The sequence below is a fragment of the Jaculus jaculus genome, chromosome 14, assembly GCF_020740685.1.
Source record: "Jaculus jaculus isolate mJacJac1 chromosome 14, mJacJac1.mat.Y.cur, whole genome shotgun sequence".
Classification (NCBI taxonomy): Eukaryota; Metazoa; Chordata; class Mammalia; order Rodentia; family Dipodidae; genus Jaculus; species Jaculus jaculus.
In genome coordinates, this window is record NC_059115.1 from 64,704,600 (window position 1) to 64,725,147 (window position 20,548).

The 20,548-nt window shown below is 43.9% G+C and overlaps 1 protein-coding gene across 3 annotated transcripts in view; it reads right to left on the reverse strand.

Moving 5' to 3' along the window:
• Positions 1 to 2,710: 2,710 nt before the first annotated feature.
• The window catches only part of Rbsn (rabenosyn, RAB effector), a 43,101-nt gene continuing 25,263 nt past the window's right edge, over positions 2,711 to 20,548 (reverse strand). For all 3 annotated transcript variants that reach the window (XM_045133723.1, XM_004651577.3, XM_045133722.1), the window contains 5 exons: positions 20,320 to 20,390; positions 12,577 to 12,663; positions 10,819 to 10,921; positions 8,952 to 9,056; positions 2,711 to 7,146 (listed from right to left, as the gene is read on the reverse strand). In XM_045133723.1, coding sequence (XP_044989658.1) covers positions 5,995 to 7,146; positions 8,952 to 9,056; positions 10,819 to 10,921; positions 12,577 to 12,663; positions 20,320 to 20,390 — 1,518 coding nt within the window. In that variant the 3' untranslated portion in view covers positions 2,711 to 5,994. The remainder of the gene's footprint in view (positions 7,147 to 8,951; positions 9,057 to 10,818; positions 10,922 to 12,576; positions 12,664 to 20,319; positions 20,391 to 20,548) is intronic.

The window sequence follows — 20,548 nt, forward strand, 5'->3', positions numbered from 1 at the left end:
AAAATTTATTTTTCCCATCTGTAAAAGCCTTTTTCCTCTTAGGAGATGCTCTGCTGGTTACAAAGATAACTTTCTCCATCATCTTAGAAAGACCTTCCTTTTTTTTTTTTTTTTTTTTTTTTTTTTTTGAGGTAGGGTCTCACTCTGGCCCAGGCTGACCTGGTATTCAGTACGTAGTTTCAGAGTGGCTTCAAACTCACAGTGATCCTGGCTCAGAAAGACCCTCTTTTTTAAAAGTTATTTTTATTTATGTATTTGAGAGCAACAGACAAAGAGGGAGATAGAGAGAATGGGCGCGCCAGGGCTTCCAGGCACTGCAAACGAACTCCAGGTCCTGGGGAATCAAGCCTCGAACCGGGGTTCTTAGACTTCACAGGCAAGCGCTTAACCGCTAAGCCATCTCTCCAGCCCAAAACCCTCTTTTATAGGCTCTTAAAATGTTTGTTAAAGAGCTAGGGTTACAGAGTGAGTTCCAGATCAGCCTGGACTAAAGTAAGGCCCTTCCTTAAAAAAATAAATTTTTAAAAAGATAAAAATAAGAGCTAGGGTTATAACTAGGTAGTAGAGCACATGCTTGAAATGGGCAAGGCCCTGTCTAATCCCTAGCACCATAACAAAAAAGCTACTGCTCAGTGTTCCTGCCAGATGTGGCTGTTGACTTCTGCTACAGGCCTTCAGATCTCAGCCATGACTCTGAACTTACTATTCCAGATGTTGGAAGGACAGTGAGCCCGGCACTGTTCTCTGATGGTTCGTTTTCAACCTTCTCCAACATCTACTTTTAAGAACAGAGTGATGGCATCTAAATTCTACCATAAGAACTAAATCCAGATATGTTTTCTCAAGTACTTTTAACGTTTTTTTTTAATATTTTATTTATTTAAGAGAAGCAGATAGAGTGAATGGGCGCACCAGGGCCTTTAGCCACTGTAAACTAATTCCAGACACAGCACCCCCTTGTGTAGCTGGCTTACATGGGTCCTGGGGAATCAAACTGGGGTCCTTAGGCTTCTCAGGCAAACGCCCACTAAGCCATTTCACCAGCCCATACTTTGAAAACTGCTAGACTACAGGAGAGTCGTGGGACAGGAGGCACTCACAGTGACCCAAGTACCCGTAGTGTCCTCACACAAAGCTGGCTAAGGGCATCCTGGGGTTTGGCGTCAGAAAGACTTGGACTGGAATCCTAGCATCATAGTGAGTGGAGTGTCACAACTTTTTTCAACTGAGAAAACTGAGGTCCATACATCATACTTGGCATTTCCTCTGCCCCACTATGAGCACTAAATATAAGCCCCTCATTATTCAGTAGGTCCTGGGGAAAAGTCAAGTTCAAGGTCCAGGTGACGCCATCTTGAGGTAAATAGTGCTTTTACCCAGTAGCTATAGCAATAGAACAACACTAAAACAATGTCTACAGTAATGGTAAATAACACCTTACTAGATCGGAGGGAGGGTCACAAGACCCTCACCTGAAGTTACAGTGATTGTTCCCACCTGCCCTCCCCTCAGCTGCACGTGGTCTTGGGAAAAAGCCAGATTGTGTAGGAGGTTAACTTGAAGTGGGGCTCCATGATGCACCTTCTATGCGGTCACCATCCAGGGTGGGGTGGGACTTTGTAGTGATGCAGCTGTCCTTGAGTCACCCATGCTCTGCCTTTTTTTTTGGGGGGGGGAGGGGGTTCGAGGTAGGGTTTCACTGTAGCCCAGGCTGACCTGGAATTCACTATGGAGTCTCAGGGTGGCCTCGAACTCACAGCAATCCTCCCACCCCTGCCTCCCGAGTGCTGGGATTAAAGGTGTGAGCCACCACACCCGGCTTTTTGCCTTTTTTTTTTTTTTTTTTTTTGAGTCACCCATGCTCTGTAAGTGACCCCAATAAATTTACTAGTTCACCAAAACTGATTTGGGTGTAATTGTCCTTTGGTCTGTTCTGTGCCTTATTTGGGGGAGAAGACATATGTTTGCATTTCCCCCACCTCCCCATGGGGTAAAAAATTCCCCACACCATTCTAGAAAGCCACTTAGCTACATCCAACTTTCCTAATTGCCCATCTGCCATCTTTGAGGTCAGCACAGTATTTGAGGACTCCCCATTCCCTGAGACTTGCTTTTAAGGGCAAAACTGAGAGGCCTAGATTTAATCCTCATTCTGCCATGACGCCTGTGTGACTCCAGCCAGACTAACCTGTCTCACCCTGTTCTTTGTCAGATGAACAAGACCTACTTAGCAGAGCTAAAAGCAAGTATGAAATACGTACAGGTTCCTCCACCTGTCTGTATCTTGTTTTTTACGGTGTGAAGTAGGGATGAATAGAACTGGGAAGGGGTTTTCAGAATGCTTGTGTAAAACAACTCCAACACTACACAAGCCTCTTCAGAGTCCAGTGGCTTTTTGGTTTTGCCCAGAGCCTTCACTAAACAAGTAGGACTGTTTTCCAATGTTCAAATGGTCACCATCAAGACAAAGATGTTTTATGGTGACTCACCTGAGGCACTTTTTTTTTTTTTTTTTTTTTTTTTAGTTTTTAAGGAAGGGTCTCACTCTAGCCCAAGCTGACCTAGAATTCACTATGTAGTCTCAGGTGGCCTTGAACTCACAGCAATCCTCCTACCTCTGCCTCCCCAGTGCTGGGATTAAAGGCGTGCACCACCATGCCCAGCCTGAAGCACTCTTGTGCATAAGCACACATAGACCCAGCCATGAACGTGTTATTTTAATTTTTTTAATAAAAGATGCTGATACAAGGCCCCAAAGTAGTGCATGCATGTCACAAACCCTTGGAGACAGTCACTGTCAAATGTCCAGCACGACCTGCTCCTCTAGCCTGTGACCTAGTAGAAACCAGCTTCCCAGTTTGAATCCCATCACATAACTATACCAATGTCCAACATATCACATAGCTTGTGATTACTTAGAGGTACATTTTAGTATCTGACAGCAAAAATACAGAGTGGTCAGTGCACTGAGTAAAGGTCCTTAGTGTATTAAAGAGGAGACACTAACAAGGCTTCCACAGAAAGAGCCAGCTTTACTCAATGCCTGAAGACCCAAAGTCTCTTCCTCATTAAACACACCCTGTAACTAGGGAGATCTATCAACACCATATCCAGAACTTGCTCCTTAGCTGATGAGGTGGAGCTATGTGTTCCAAAGACTTTATGAAATGTTTACATGAGGCTAAGAAGTTGAAGCTGTGGTTATAACTCATAGACCAACTTCTCTCTATATCAACCTGTCTTTACAACTCTGGGACAGCATGAATTCTGGCAAATGGTGCAGCAAAAGGAAACAGTTCTATCATGCCTCACTTTCAGAACACGGCCAGGAGGAACTCAATAAAGAATGCAGCCACTCTTCTTTATTTCTTTATTTCAGTATGCAATGATCTGTTGCTTAATCTCCATGATCTTGCATATTTCCTATGGTTTCCCTTGCTGTTTATTTCTAGCTTTACTACACTGTTGTCAGGTAAAATGTAAGAAGTTATTTCAACTTTTCTGTATGTGTTGAACTTGCTTTGTGTCCTAATGTGTCATCCTTTGAAGAAAAAGTTTCCTGAGAAGAATGCATCCTCTACAGCTTTTGGAAAGACTGTTCTATAGATATCTGCTAGATTCATTTGACTTATGATATCATTTAACTCTGACGTTTCTGTTCTTTCTTTTCTTTTTCTTTTGGTCAGGATGACTTACCTATTAGTGGCAGTGGTGCACTAGACTGCCCCACTATTACTGTGTTGAGGTTAATCTGTGACTTAAAATCCAGTAGAACCTGTTTTATGAAACTGATTGTACCTGTTTCTGATGTGTGTATATTTAGAATTCTAATGTCTTTTGACCCTTTAATTTTAATTGACCCTTTAATCAGAATGAAATGACCTTTTTTGAAAAAAAATATGCAGCCTCAGAAGAATTCAATGAAACCCACAGAATCTGGTTTTAGTTGAGTTTAGTATATTCAGTGAGTTGGAGTTTTGAAAAACAACATCTAAAAGTGTTTCTCAATGCTCCCAGTTACAGATTGCTAGCTGGGAATAACTTTAAGGAAGGAGTACATTTAGTGGATAATCAGATAATACAGTCTCCTAAGAAAAGCAATGATAACAGAAGGCAGCATTCAGCTTCTTCATGTGCAGAAAGCTGTCTCCTCTTCAGGAAGGAAAGACAGCCTGAGCAGGAGGAGCATACCAGCTATGCCTAGAACCCTGCAACAGCAGCATCATGGTCAGGAAGACAAGAGACCTGCACCAGGCAGCATCTCAAGATGCCCAGCTGACCACATCCCAAGACAGCCTGTGACAACAACAGGGCTGGAAAGTGGCTGGCACTGGTAACCTACTATCCTGTAAACATTTGTCAACAGAACTCAAATGCAAAGGTCCTCCATATCTCTCCTACACCCCAATACAGGACTTTTTCATGTAGCCAAAAGTCCCAGCAGGTGCTAAGAACTGAGATGAAAGCTGCCATAAATGGAGGTCTTTACACCCAAAATGAATCATTCCCATCATCAAGAGGGGTGTTCACCAGAATGGGACAAAAGAATTTCACTCCACACACCAATAACCGATGGAAGCCATAGCCCAGAGTTAGTTAAGGGAGATAAAGTGACTAGTGGTTGATTACTGTCCATTAACAAATGTCACTAAAGAAGAACACCCAGAACTCAGCACATCTGTGTATTAGGGGTCATTTATGTTTGTTTTTGTTTTGACGGGGTCTCACAGTAGCCCAGGATGATCAGGAAACTCACTCTAGCCTAGACTGGCCTTGAACTCAGTGATCTTCCTACCTCAGCCTCACGAGTACTGGGATTAAAAGCCTGCGCCACCATGCCTGGCTCACCTGGATATTATGATCCCAGGTGTCAATTAAGGGACCGTCCCATAAATCAAAGCACCAAACTACAAAAACAGCTTCCTTTTCTATCCCTTACCTAAGAGTTCAAGTACTTCAGGGCTGTGGAATGATCATAGGCTATGCATCAAACAGTCAGGTTCTCAATACTGAAAGTGGTAAAAAAAAAAAAAAAAAAAAAAAAAAAAAAAAAATCCTACTAGTGCCCCAGGTCAGGATAAACCAGAGAAGAAGGCTAATCAAAGAGTCTTGGCAGTTTTTAGAATTTATCTTCTGACTCAGAAGCTTCCCCTCTCCTGCTGATGGTCCACAGACACTTCCTAGTCACAATTCTTGAATTTTACATTAGGCCCTTGAATTGAGCCCAGAACAGAGTCATCCTGCCCAAAACCCTGGAAGGTGGTTTCCTTCCATCTAAGACAATTGCTTGGGGGAAAACTCCCAAACTATACTAATGTCCACCAAAAAGTTTTTTACTCCTATTTCATGATCAAACTCACAATGACATCCCTGCTATGGGAGTGTTAGTTCTTTCAGATGACAGGAAAGCACAATGGCAAAACATCTCTCCCCCCATCTCCTCTGGGGGCCTAGACTTTCCCCTTCAGGGCAGCCCCTCCCATGCACTGCCTAGCAGGCAACTCTGAGCAGGTAAAAGGGAACCCAGAGCCCAGTGGGGAAAGACTTCTGCTGCAGAAGGGACGACTCATGGAGCCCATCCTGTCAGTCCTGGCTCCAGGAAGGGCCCTGTCAAGAGCTGCCTACTAATACTGCATCATGAGAACAAGCAGTAGCAAGTGGCCCAAGAGATGCCCAGCAGCCATTTCTGCACTGGTTCAACAGATGCATTGAATCTCAAAAATAAAAATGTAAAGTTTCTTTGAAAAGAGAAAAACTTCAATTAAAAAAATAAAAGCATAAAAGCCTGAAAGAGAATGCTGACCGTTTTCCCTGTTCTAGTTCTGTCATTTTTCAACTGCAGTGCAAATGCCTCAAAGTGCACAGCACAAAACTGAGGGTTCCCACTCCTAACTGTGAGTATCTAGCTTCCCACCCTGGCTCTGTCCCTGTCCCTGTCAATACTCTGCCTTGTCCTGCTGTCTAGGCCTCTACCAGGCCCCTGCCCACTGCTAGTCAGTCAGGGCACCCCTTCTGCTTGGCCAGGGTGGACTTCAGCTCCCGCAGGTTCTCGGTCAGCACCTCCACTTCATCCAGGCGGCCACACTGCTTGGCATCGAAGATGTAGGCCTTGATATTGTCAATCTGCTGCAGGAGCAGCTCCTCCTCAATGGGTTCCTCAGCCTCTGGGCCACTGTCAGTGTCCATCTCAAAGGGATTGGTGTCGTCATGTTCCTCAAAAGGGTTTCCAGGGGCAGGTGGGCTTGTGGGCCTCAGATGAGTGTCATCTTCCTCATCAAAGGGGTTGGGTGCTGGACTATCTGGGTCAGTGAAGGGATTTCCTGTCCCTGTAGCCACCTCCTCCTCAGCGTCCTCCTCAAAAGGATTGTGCTCCCTAGGGACAGCAGCTGGAGGGCCCAGGAAAGCCTCTGCAGCAATAGGGCTGGCAGCACGCTCCTGTGTGGGGCTGGAAAGGTCTTCCTCATCAAATGGGTTGAAGGAAGACATAGCATTTTGTTGTGACATGATGCTCTGGGGGAGAAATTCTTGGTCAAGGGCTGGGGGCCCAGACCACGCATGGATGGATGCCAAAGCTGAATTGGGTGAAGCAGTCTCAGGAGCTGTGCTGCCCTGAACTGGGGAGGATCCCAGATCCAAAGCATAAGCAAGGTGGGTGCGAAGCCCTTGACTGGGCTCCAGCTGGAAGGGTATGCCTTCTCGAAAATCCAGGGACCGAGTCCGTGTGTGGAGGGATGCCGCCCGGAACTGTTCCTGCTCTCGTTCCCACTCCCGCTTCCGAAGCATCTGCAGCTGCTCCCACTGCAGGTCCTCCTCCTCAGCCTGCCTCCGGGATAGCTCAATGGCCTTCTCAGTCTGCTGCAGGTCATACTCATCCTGCAGCTGCCGCAGATTCTCCTGTAGTGTGCGCACCTCATCAGTGCGGCCAGCAGCCTTGGCCTGCCTGATGAATGATGTTATATTGTGGATCTGCTGGAGGAGAGGGTCAGGGTCTTCGCTATGTCCCTGGCCCTCTGACAGCGGAAGCCAGCCCTCAGCCTTTCTCAGTGGGGCAGGGCCCCCTCGGAGAGATGACACTTCCCCATTAGCAGCATGAGATGCTAAGCCACTCTGCCTTTCCTCACGCCTTCGCTGAGACTCCAAGGCAGCCTACAGAGACACCAAAGCCACAGGGTCACCATGTTACCAGGCCAGCAGCAGTCTACCCTATGAACCACCCTCTATTGTCCCAATGACATTCCAGCTTTCCCTCCTTGAACAAAGATAATGCAACTGCTAAAATAAAGTAAGCATGAAAGTAGGGCAGGATCTGATTTTCAAAAATAAAATAATGAAGCCGGGCATGGTGGCGCACACCTTTAATCCCAGCACTTGGGAGGCAGAGGTAGGAGGATCTTCGAGGCCACCCTGAGACTACAAAGTTAATTCCAGGTCAGCCTGGGCCAGAGTGAGACCCTACCTCGAAAAACCAATAATAATAATAATAATAACAATAAAAGAAAAAAAATAAATAAAATAATGAAGGAGAGTAATGTAGGAGATAAGATTTTCTCAATATTAACTTTGCTGGCCATATACTTTTCTTAAACCTCCAAGGTATATTACCTTTATCTGCCTAATGTTAGAATCTCACATAAGGGGTCTGTAAAGATAGTCAGCAGTTACAGGTGCTTGCTTGCAAAGCCTGATGACTCATGTTTGATTTCCCCAGTACCCATGTAAAGCCAGATATACAAAGTAATGCATGAGTATGGAGTTCATTTTCAGTGGCATGAGGCCCTGATGTGCTCAAACTCTCTCTCTTTGTATACCTCTTTCTATCTCTCTTTCTCTCTCACTCTCAAATAAATTAAAAAAAAAAATTTTTTTTGGTTTTTCGAGGTAGGGTCTCACTCTGGCTCAGGCTGACCTGGAATTTACTATGTAATCTCAGGGTGGCCTCGAACTGTTGGCAATCCTCCTACCTCTGCCTCCCGAGTGCTGGGATTAAAGGCATGTGCCACCATGCCCAGCTCTAAAATATTTTTAAAAAATAAAAGCAGGGGGGCTGGGGAGATGGCTTAGCAATTGAGGTGTTTGCCTACGAAGCCAAATGATCCCAGTTTGACTCTCCAGGACCCACATAAGCCAGATGCACAGGGGGCACATGCATCTGGAATTTGTCTGTAGTGGCTGAAGGCCCTGGCATACCCATTCTTATTCTCTCTCTCCCCCTCCCACCTCTCTCTCAAGTAAATAAATAAAATATATTAAAAAAAAAATAAAGCAGAGCAGGAGAGATGGCTTAGCAGTTAAGGCACTAGCCTACAAAGCCAAAGGACCCAGGTTTGATTCCCCAGGACCCACATAAGCTTGATGCATAAGGTGGCGTACGTGTCTAGAGTTTGTTTGCAGTGGCTACAGGCCCTGGCATGGCCATTCTCTTTCTCTTTCACTCTCAAATAAATAAATAAAATATTAAACTCTCTAAAAAAAATTTTTTTTAATAAAAATAATCTTTTTTTTTTTTTGCTGTTATGAAGACAGAACCCACAGCCTCAAGCATACTAGGCAAATGTTCGACTACTGAACTACTCTCCAGACCCCTTACTCTTCTTGTAAGAAACACAGTCTCACTATGTAGCCCAGGCTAGCCTGGAACTTATAATCTTCTTGCCTCAGCCTCTCAAGGGCTGGGCTAGCTATTTAATGTTGCATATTTCCCTGTGTTCTACAGGAATTTCCTGGGTTTTTGCCTATAAGCCTTACCAGAGGGAAAACTTCCAATCTCTAGACTGGCCTTAGAAAGGAGAATCAGCAGAAGTACTGAAAAGAAAACTAAGGCCCAGTGAGAAAAGCCAACAACTGTTCTGACAAACAGTAAAAAGCCAATCTCTGACATTCAATGGCTTGGCAGCCAGTGGGTTAAGCTAAGGGCAGGGAGGCATCAGCCGAGGTGCCTGGGCTCCATGTACCTGTCTCTCCATGGTCCTCTTCCGCTCCAGGTCCTGCTTTCTTTTCTTTTTCAGTTCCTCAAACTGTTCTTTAGTTGGCAGTGACATCAAGCCCAGTAACTTTTCCTGCAGGGAGTCACAGACAATTTTACACTCAAACCTTTTCAGGAAAACAAATGGACTTTATGCCTCATCTGATTAAGGCTAAGCAACTCTACCCCACGCAGTGGCATTCACTGAAGTTCATCCTGACATTGGGCGGTCAACTTCCAGAAGAGCCTGCCTTTTCCTTATTAGATAGTCACATCCAATCTCCACAGATCTCCAAGCACTCACCAGTTCAGCTTCCATGAGGCTGTGCCTTGACCGCTATATACCTTGATACCATCATCTCAGCCCTCCTGACCACCTCTCTTGCATTTACCACCCTTTAATTCTCTCCAATAGCACTTTTCACTCTGACTCCCACACATTTTAGGCATTTGATGTCTGTCCCCTTGTCGTGTTTCCTCCCAACTGAAACATTCTTTCCTAGAGCAAAAGGTTGGCTTACAAAATTAACAAGAATTACAAGACTCGGGCTGCAGAAGATGGCTTAGTGGTTAAAGTGCTTGCCTGCAAAGCCAAGGGACCCTGGTTCAATTCCCCAGGACCCACATAAGCCAGATGCACAAGGTGGCACATGCATCTGGAGTTCATTTGTAGTGGCTGGAGGCCCTGGCGTGCCCATTCTCTCTCTCTCCCTTCCTCTCTCTCTTTCTCTCTCTCCCCATCTTTCTCTGTATCTCAAATAAATAAATACAATATATTTAAAAAAGAATTACAAGACTCATAAGATCCTCCCCAGAGTTATATAAGTAGTAAACAATTGCTTGGAGGGGGTCTCTTTAAGTGGAATTGTCTGTAACCACAAGTTACCCAGAGACTCCAGTAATGCAGCTTCAGTGAACCAACATCCATACTAGGGTAAGCTTTCCAGTGATGGAGCTGCCTTTGAGTCACCCATGCTCCTAGAAATAATCTGGATAAACTCACTGGTTCGCTAAGGTAGATTTGGGTAAAGCCATTTCTTTGGTCTGTAATAGGTGCCCTACCTAGGGTGAATAAAATTTTATTCGTATCTCTCCAGAAAAAGGCACTTAACACCCTCTCTAAGAGGATATAAGCTTTATGAGAACAGGAATGTAGGTGCTTTTTCACTACAGGACACTCAACACCTAGAACACTGCCTGGTACTGTGTAGGACCTAACAAATGGTTGCTAAATTAGCAAAGAGGAAAAGTCAAATTCTCTGCTTTACAGTAAGAGAAAGCCAGGCCAAAACAACTCTATCTACTGGATTTCTGTACAGGAGCCCCAAAGGCAGTCAGCTGTGACTCTCTCACAAGGGCATTCAGAGACAGAAAGAGATACAACTAGATCTAACCACCTATGTCAGTCTGCCCTTGAACCACCCATTGGTCAAATGACCCAAAAGAGTTCTGAGGAGTCTATCCTAAGAAAGAAAAAGAAATCACTTGTAACAGCAAAAACTTAGAATCAGTTCATTAACTCCCCTACCAAAATGCAATGGTTAAATAAAGGATTGGAGATACAGTCAAAACAGCATTCGGGAATCATTCAACAGTGCTGTTTGAGCAATGTGAAAAAAGTGCTCAGGGGCTGGGGAAAACATACCACAATGACAAGCATTATACCGGGGACACAGGATTAAAAGTATTATTATTTTAACCTCAAATTCAAATTTCTCTCTAAACTTAGTGTTTGTAATGTATTCAAGATCTTATGAAATAGTAAATAAACAAACAGAAAATAAGCAAGTCTGCCTTTGGAGAAAGTAACAGACTAGGATCCATGTGGCATTCATGTCACCTCAGAATGGCTTTACCTGCACAAAAAGTGTAGCTGAGTATCTGATCATCCTCTGTAGCCTCAAAGAGTTTGGATGAGGTGGAGGATCCTGGTTCAAACCCAATGTTAAGATCTTCTTACTGAATTGGAACAAATACATCAAAGTAATAATAGGTGCTACCAGCCTCAGGAAGAGTGGAAATTCTTTGGAGCTGTTAGGGCCTTCATGCCAACAGAACAAATGAAAACAGGTAAAGGACTACACTTTACTGTCCTTAATGACAAAGCCCAATTTTTACACGTTGGCTCTACTCTAACACAGCACAAAGTGTGTGACAAATACTCAGTCATTGAGGAACTGCCACATAGGAAGACCTGGCTTCGCAGGTCAACCACCTGGATGATAGTGCACAGTCTGGCACTTCCACGGGCCAATACGTTGACTTAATACTTTGCTGTCACTAATTAAAAATTCTTAATAATGTTTTAACAGGAGACAGCATTCTCATTTTGCACCAGGTCTTGCAAAATGAAAGATTAGTAAGCCCTGCAAATTTGTATGGACAATGCTTCCTTATCTCAATTATTCCTTCCCTGCCTCCCATCCCCAAGGCAGAGTCTCACTATAGCCTTAGCCCCGGCTAACCTGCAACTCTATAGACCCCAGGCTAGCTTTTTTCCTTTCGATTTTTCAAGGTAAGGTCTCACTCTAGTCCCAGGCTAGCTTTGGACTCACAGTGATTCTACTACCTCAACCTTTGGAGTCTGGGATTAAAGGGATGCACCACCACGCCTAGCACAACTATCCCTTTGAGCCCTTGTACTTTCACTGCTGTTAGCTGTAGCCTTTTCCCTCGCCTCCTTTAAAATAGGGATGCTGGGGCTGGAGAGAGCTCAGTGGTTAAAGGCACTTTCTTGTGAAGCCTGTCAGCCTGGGTTCAACTCCCCAGTACCCATGTAAAGCTAGACACATAAAGTGGAGCATGTGTCTGAATATTGTATGCAGTGGCAGGAGGTCCCGTTATGCCCTTTCTCATTCTCATACCCCCCCCCTTTTTCCACACGAGTGCAAATAAAATAGGGCCAGGCATGGTGGCACACACCTTTTACCCCAGCACTCAGGCGGCAGAGGTAGGAGGATCACCATTAATTCAAGGCCACCCTGAGACTACACAGTAAATTCCATGTCAACCTGGGCTAGAGCAAGACCCTACATAGAAAAAAAAAAAAGGAACTCTGATCCTCACCTCTTGGGTAACTGCAGCAGAGTAAATGAGTTGTTCTAGGAAGACAGGCCAGCAACTGACACATAGCTGGTATCAACAGGTGGCTCCCATTCTTTATTATCAATGACCATTTGAAACCCTTAGGGTCTCACTCCAGCTCAGGCTGACCTGGACTTCACTATGTAATCTCAGGGTAGCCCAGAACTCATGGCGATCCTTCTACCTCTGCCTCCCTGAGTACTGGGTGAAAAAGTGTGTGTCACCACGACTGGCTTAAAATCCATTTTTGTTGTTGCTGTTTTTTGCTTGGATGCTGGAATGAAACCCAAGAGCTTGTGTATGCTAGGAAAGTGCTATACCACTGAGCTTCACCTGCCCCAACCATTTGAAATCCTTAACCAAAAGTTATTGAGATAAGTACAGCCCTTCTCTAGCATCCTCTTCGCAAATGTTCCCACTGTCACCAGACCGAGGATAAATCCAGATGTGCTTGCCACCACCCAATACTTCATCAAAACATCATTTGTTCCCCTTAGCCAGCAGCAGAGACATGACCTAGCAGACCTTACCTTAAAGCATCTATTAGCTCGTACACTTTCTGCACTTCTACTCGAAGATCATTGGCATCTTCCAGGCTATAGGTTGTTTCCCCAGCACTAAGGAGAAATCATAAGCATTTTTTTGTTTTTCAAGGTAGGGTTTTGCTCTAGCACAGGCTGACCTGGAACTCTCTGACTCATAGCAATCCTCCTACCTCAGCCTCCCAATACCTAGGATTAAAGGTATGCACTACCTCACCCGTAAACCTCATAAACATTTGGTCATGCTGAGAGGAGAGTATAGTGTAGGCCTCTCAATATTTAAAGCCCCAGAAATAGACACAGTTAATTCTCTCAAAGCAGCTTTTCAAACTCATGGATATAATGTAGCCTTCCTTCCTTGGAATCCAGTAACCAAGGGGAAGCCACTTCCTAGTGCAGATACTGTGTGTCAGATCTGTGCCAAAGCCCCTGAGGACTAGCACTTATGTCCACAGATAAGACAAACACTGCTGAATCCACTCTGGCCCTTTTCCTGGACGTTCTATAGTGAGAGGACTCAACACAATAACTTTGTCATCTCCTACCACAGTTCATAAAGAACATGGGACTGGATAGCAACCAAGTACGAAACCAGTCCTGCTCTTACAGGAATAAGAAAACACAGAGCAGCAACACTCTGAGAAAGATAGTGGGTACACTGTTGTTTGCCCAAACCAAGTGGGTTTACCCATTTACATTTGGCTTTTTTAAATATTTATTTTTTACTTGACATGGGCCAGGGGAAGAGAAAGAGACAGAGAATGGGCATACAAGGCCTCCCACCACTGCAACCACAAATCCAAATTCTTTATCATTCTTTTGTTCTTTATCTTGAATTATGTGGATACTGGGGAATCAAACCCAGGCTGTCAGCCTTTGCAAGAAAATACCGTTAACTGCTGAGCCATCTCTCCAGCCCCATATTTGATCTTTTGTTTATTCTGAGGCAGGTTTTACTCTAATCCAGGCTGACCTGGAACTCTATAGTCCAGCTCACAGTAGTTCTACCTCAGCTTCCAGAGAACTAAAATTAAAGGTGTGAACCACCATGCCCAGATTCCTGCTTACATTTGCCTTTTTTTAAATATTTTATTTATTTATTTACATTTAGAAAGAGAGAGAGAGAAAAAATGGGCATGCCAGGGCCTCTAAGCACTACAAACCAACTCAAGATGCATGTGCCACTTTCTGCATCTGCCTTTAGGTGGGTACTGGGGAACTGAACCTAGGTCACTAGGCTTTGTAGGTAAAGGACTTAACCACTGAGCCATCTCTCCAGCCCCGTTTATATTTTTAAGTTGAGTATTTATAAACAAAAAGTCAGCATGAAGGCTGGAGAATGCCTGGATTTCCCCTAGTACCTGTGTAAGTGACTCATGCATCTGGAGTTTGGAGTTTGTTTGCAGTAGCAGAAGGCCCTGGCATGCCCATTCTATCCCTCTCCCTCTCTCATACTTACCCTTTCTCTAAAAATTAAAAAAAAAAAATGTTTAAAAAGTCAGTGTGGGGCTGGAGAGATGACTTAGCAGATAAGGTGCTTGCCTGTGAAGCCTAAGGATCTAGGTTCAATTCCCCAGTACCATTGTAAGCCAAATGCACAAGGTGGTGAATGCATCTAGAGTTCGTTTTCAGTGGCTGAAGACCCTGGTGCACCCATTCTCTCTCACCCTCAAATAAATAAATAAAACTTAAAACATCCTCTCCCTCATATGAATTATAAAATAAATTTTAAAGGGCTGGAGAGATGGTTTAGTGATTAAGGAACTTGCCTGCAAAGCCAAGTTCAACTCCCTAGAACACCCATTAAGCCAGATACACATGGTGGAGCACGTTTATGGAATTTATAGTGGCTAGAGGCCCTGGCACACCCATTCTCTCTCTCTCTCCTCTCTTAAATAAGTTAATTTAAAAAGTCAGGATGGTGGTTTGAATCAGATGTTCCCCAGAAACTCATGTGTTCTGAATGCTTGGTCCCCAGTTGATGTACTTAGGGGTGTTAAACAGCCAGATCACCCTTGCCATAATTTGGCTCACTCTCCTGGTGCTGTTTTCCACCTGTTGTGGCAAAAGTGATGTCCAGTCTCTCTGCTCATGCCATGCTTTTCCCTGCCATCATGGAGTTTCCCCTTGAACCAATAAGCCAAGATAAATCCTTCCATCCTGCCAGCTGCTTTGAATCAGACTTTTTGTCCCAGCAATGAGACACTAACTCCAACAGTCAGGAAACTCCTTGAGACCACACTAGTGGAAAGTGAATTTTCTTTTCTTTTTTTCTTTTTTCTAAGGCAGGATCACTATGTTGCCCAGGCCCATTCAAGCAGTTCTCCTGCCTGAGAGTCCCAAACAGTTATGACTATGTATGTGCAAATGCACCTGACTTTTTTTTCCTGTACACAAGACCCACATAATGCCTTAATTAGAGCTTAGTTACTAACATCTTGAAGGAAAGCAAGCTCACACCTTCGTTTTTGAAACAATTAAGAAAAAAGTACTGGCTGGATATGGTGGCACACACCTTTAATCACAGCACTCAGGAGGGTAAGATAGGATCACTGTGAGTCTAAGGCCAGCCTGAGACTACATAATAAATTCCAGGTCAGCCTGGGCTAGAGCAAGACCCCACCTTGAAAAAACAAAAAACAAAACAAAACAAAGAAAAACCACTGCCATAGTAAAGGTCCAAATAAAATATAAAAATAGGGCTTGGGGCCGGGCATGGTGGCTCATTCCTTTAGTCCCAGAACTCAGGAAGCTGAAGTAAGAGGACCTCCATGATCTTAAAGCCAGTCCAGGGCTACAGAGTGAGTTCCAAGTGTCAAAGTCAGCCTGTGTTAGAGTAAGACCCTACCTCAAAAACAAATGTGTGCGTGGGTGTATGTACATGTTCTCTCTCTGCTGGCAAGTAAGTTAAAATGTTTTAGAACTTTTAAAAAAAGGTCAAGAATAGATAAGTCAATAGACATAACAGTGGTAACTAAGGAGAGGTGGTGACTGCTAATAAACATGAGGTTACTTGCTAACGTGATAAAAATGTTTAGAATTAAGATTGTAGCCGGGTGTGGTGGTGCACACCTTTAATCCCAGCACTTAGGAGGCAGAGGTAGGAGGATTGCCATGAGTTCAAGGCCACCCTGAGATGACAGAGTTAATTCCAGGTCAGCCTGGACCAGAGTGAGACCCTACCTCGAAAAACCAAAAAAAAAAAAAAAAAAAAAAAAGATTGTAATGAGGAGCCAGGCATTGTGGTACACTCCTTTAATCCCAGCACTCGGGAGACCAAGGGAGGACTGCCATGAGTTGAGGCTGAGAATGCATAATGAATTCCAGGTTAGCCTGAGCTAGAGCTAGACCCTACCTCAAAAAAATAAAAAATAAAAAGATTTACCATATGACCCAGCTATGCCACTCCTTGGAATATATTTGAAGGACTCTACTCACTACTTTAGAGATACTTATGCATCCATGTTTATTGCCACTCTACAGTAACTAGGAAATGGAATCAGCTTAAATGTCCCTCAACTGGTAAATGGATAGTGAAGATGTAGTACATTTATACAATGGAGTTCTATTCAGAGGTAAAGAAAAATGAAATTATGAAATTTGTTAAGAAAATAGATGGATCTGGAAAGGATTATACCAAGTACATAACCCAGGCCCAGAAAGCCAAATGTCACATGTTCTGTCTCATGTGTGGATCCTAGCTGCAAATGTATAGACTTGTATGTAAGTTAGAATAAAAGCCAGTAATAGAGGCCAGTAAGCTAGAAGAGGGCTATAATGGAGGGAGGAGAGGCAAAACTTAACGGATGGTATTGTATATAAGTAAGTAGATAAACAGATTACTGGGAGTGCAATGGCCTAAGTGAAGTCAGAAGAAGGGACTGAGTAAAAGAAAGGTGGGAGGAAAGTTAATCAAAATTTAAGATGCTATGAATAAGTCATACGAAACCTCCTCCTTTGGATAACTGTGCACCCAGAAGCCATAGATTGTTACTAAAAAAATTTCAGTGCCAAGGATGGGATATCTTCCAGTGAGTTGTTGGCCAGGGAGGACCCAGATGCCCCCAAAACATTACAGGCTATTGCCAAGGCTCTTGGTTTCCCACCAGTACTAGATGGTAAGACCCTGCTGCTGAAGACTCCACATGCTTGGGCTGCAGGTCACTGAGAAATCAAGCTGGAGCTGAGCTGAAAACCTCCTTCCTGTGGGCCAAAGCTGACACAAGTCTGGAAAAAGCTATGCTGCATGCAGCCCTACAGGAGAGAGAAGTCATCAGTGGTGGTAAACAGTAGTGGATATTGCAAGCCTTAAGACTGACCAGTCTGGGACTGGAGGGATGGCTTAGCAGTCAAGGCGTTTGCCTACAAAGCCAAAGGATCCAGATTTGATTCCCCAGGACCCACGTTAGCCATATGCACAAGGGGGCTCACGCATCTGGAGTTCATTTGCAGTGGCTGGAGCACCCATTCTATGTGTGTGTCTCCCCCTCCTCCCCCCCGGCCCACCACCAACACGCACACACTTTCTCTGTTAAATAAATAAATAAATAAGATTGGCCAGCCATGGGCTGGAGAGGTGGCTTAGCGGTTAAGGTACCTGCTTGGTAAGCCTAAGAACTCATGTTAAAATCTCCAGGTCCAGGGCTGGAGAGATGGCTTAGCAGTTAAGGCGTTTGCCTGCAAAGCCAAAGGACTTCCATTCAATTCCTCAGGACCCACGTAAGCCAGATGCACAAGGTGGCGCATGCATCTGGATTTCGTTTGCAGTGGCTAGAGGCCCTGGTATGCCCATTCGCTTTCTGCCTCTTTCTCTCTCAAATAAATAAACAAATAAAATATGTTTAAAAAAAAATCTCCAAGTCCACATAAGCCAGATGCACAGTGACATAAGCACAATGTTGCACATGTGCACAAGGGGATGCACACATCTGGAGTTCGTTTACAGTGGCTGAAGGTCCTGGAATGCCTATTCTCTCTCCCTCTCCCTGTTTCTTTCTAGCTCTCTCAATAAATTAAAAAAAAAAAAGACTGGGGGAAAACAAATGCTCTCTAATTGAACTGGAGGCCTGCTCCATGGGAGGGAATACATGCCTGGTGAAAACCTAGTCAAAAACCTATGGTTGTAGAGGTCATGAGCCCTAGGGAAGTAACACCTAGTACTGTCTGGATAAATGCATATATTATGCCCAACAAACTGTCCTGTAAGCACTTTTCTTTTTTCCTCTTTTTCTTTTCTTCTTCTTTTTTCTTTTTTAATGCAAGACAACAAGAGTAAGAGGGCTAGAAAGACAGCTTAGCAGTTAAGACACTTGCCTATGAAGCCTAAGGACCCAGGTTCCTAGGAACCACATAAGGAAGAAGCACAAGGTGGTGCATGTATCTAGAGTTTGTTTGCAGTGGCTAGAGGCCCTAGCGCATCCATATTTTATCTGCCTCCCTTTCTCTTAAAATAAATAAATAAAATGTTTTAAAAAGAAAAAAGAGTAAGAGTGAGTGAGAGCAAGAGAGAGAGAATTGGTGTCCCAGGGGCCCCAGCCAATGCAATCGAATCCAGACATATGCACGACCTTGTGCACATGTGCAACATTGTGCATATGTCACCTTGTGCATCTGACTTAGTGAGACCTGGAGAGTTGAACATGATCCCTTAGGCTTCGCAGGCAAGTGACTTAACTGCTAAGCCATTTCTCCAACCCTAAACACTGTTCTTAATGTTTATACCCATATATTAATGCTACTCTCACTTTTGGTTTGAGAAGCTTCTCTTTTCAGATAGTGGTGTCCACTAGGATGACTCAAAAGTCACCATTGTGCTGAGAAGAAATGACAGTAGTGTTCAGCACTAAGACATCTTTTTTTTTCTTTTCACAATTTTTATTAACATTTCCATGATTATAAAAAATATCCCATGGTAATACCCTCCCTCCCCCCACACACACTTTCCCCTTTGAAATTCCATTCTCCATCATATTACCTCCCCATCTCAATCACTGTACTTACATATATACAATACCAACCTATTAATCACCCTCCTCCCTTCCTTTGGGATGAGAATTCTTGATCTATCATCTCTTTATCAAATTTTTTGCCCACAGGCCACAGAGGTGGCTCAGTGGGTAAAGTGCTTGCTGCACAAGCCTGAAGACCTGAGTTTGGATCCCAGCACCCACGTAAAAGCGGGGCATGATGGGCACCTGTAACCCCTGCACTGGGAGGCAGAGATGGGGGCATTCCTAAAGCTAAGTAGCTAGCTAGTCAAGCTGAATCTGTAAGCAGCAAATTTAGCGTAAGACTTTCTTTCAAAATATAACATGGAGGGCTGGAGAGATGGCTTAATGGTTAAGATGCTTGACTGTGAAACCTAAGGACCCTGGTTTGATTTCTCAAGCACTAAGACATCTCTTATTGCATCTTCCAAGGCTGAGGGTCCACTGTGGAAGAGGTGGTGGAAAGAATGTAAAAGCCAAAGGAAGGGTAGGTCTGCTTATAATGCACTCTTCCAGACACAAAATAGCCTGGATATCCATGACCTCACAGTGCCTGGCACTACCTACACAAGACCCAATTATAATAATAGGAGGAAAAGATGATGGCATCAAAATAAGAGACAAATTGAGAGAGGGGATATGATGGAGGGTGGATTTTGTGGGGGAAAGTAGGGGTGAGGAGGGAATTATCATGGCTTATTGTCTATAATTATAGAAGCTGTCAATAAAAAAGTTTTGTTAGTTTTTTTTTTTAAAGGAGATTGTGTTGCTGGAGAGATGGCTTAGTGGTTAAGGTGCTGGCCTGCAAAGCCCTTAGGCCTTAGACCTACATCTGATTCCCCAGTAGCCACGTAAACCAGACGCACAAGGTGGCACATGTATCCGGAGTTCATTTGCAGTGGCTGGAGGCCCTAGTGTGCCTATTTTCTCTCTCTCTCTTTCTCTCTCTCTGTCTCTTAAATAAATAATTATAATGAAAGTTGTATAACTTTGTGACTATATTAAAAATTTATAAATGAATACTTTAAAAAGCTGTGTGAACCACATCTTAGCTTTTAAAAAAGAAACAAATGTCAGGCTACATTTACCCAGTGCTAAAGTTTGCTAATCCGTGCTCAAAATCTCAATGCCACTATAGAGTGGCATCTTACTAGGCATGAACATGAGATAGGCTTCCATTTCTCACTTACTTCTAGGCACTGCATTCAGCAGTGGCACCTATGATCTGAGGCCTGTCCCAAACCTGCTCCATCAGAATGGCCCTGACACCTGGAGAGTATTTTATATTTTTACAAAAGTCATGTAAGGATAACTAGTTCCCCATGGAAACACAGACCAAGAAGATTCTCATTAGTGGCCACAGGAAAGCAAGACCAGATTTCCTTTTTTATTTATTTATTTATTTTGGTTTTCAAAGTAAGGTCTCACTCTAGCCCAGACTGACCTGGAATTCACTAGTAGTCTCAGAGTGGCCTTAAACTCATGGCAATCCTCCTACCTCCGCCTTGTATCAAGAGCTGGGATTAAAGGCGTGCGTCACCACACCTGGCAAGATTTCCATTTTTATGGGCAGGAGGTATAGCTCACTGGTACAGCACATGCTAAGCATCATAAAGCTGTATTCCATCCCCAAAACCAAAGAAAAAAACTGAGTATTTCCATTTCAATTTCAGCTAGTGAAGAAATGACCTAAAAAGCCAGGTGAGTCACTGGTGAATGAGAAAAACAGAGGGGAGGGGCTTACTTTAACGATGCTGCCATCCTGATGTATTCAGGAGCTTTCTGGTCAACTTTCTCCATGCAAAGCCGAAGTTTCTAAGAACAAAAGAGAAGAGGTGAGTGCTGCACTGAAGATAGAGAAATGCCGACCTAGAAGCTAGGCTACAGCAACAGGAACGTATACCAAGTGCCTGTCTTTCCCCTCGCTTTTATCCATTTCCTAATGTGTAAACCTTCTTTCTAAGCAGAAAATC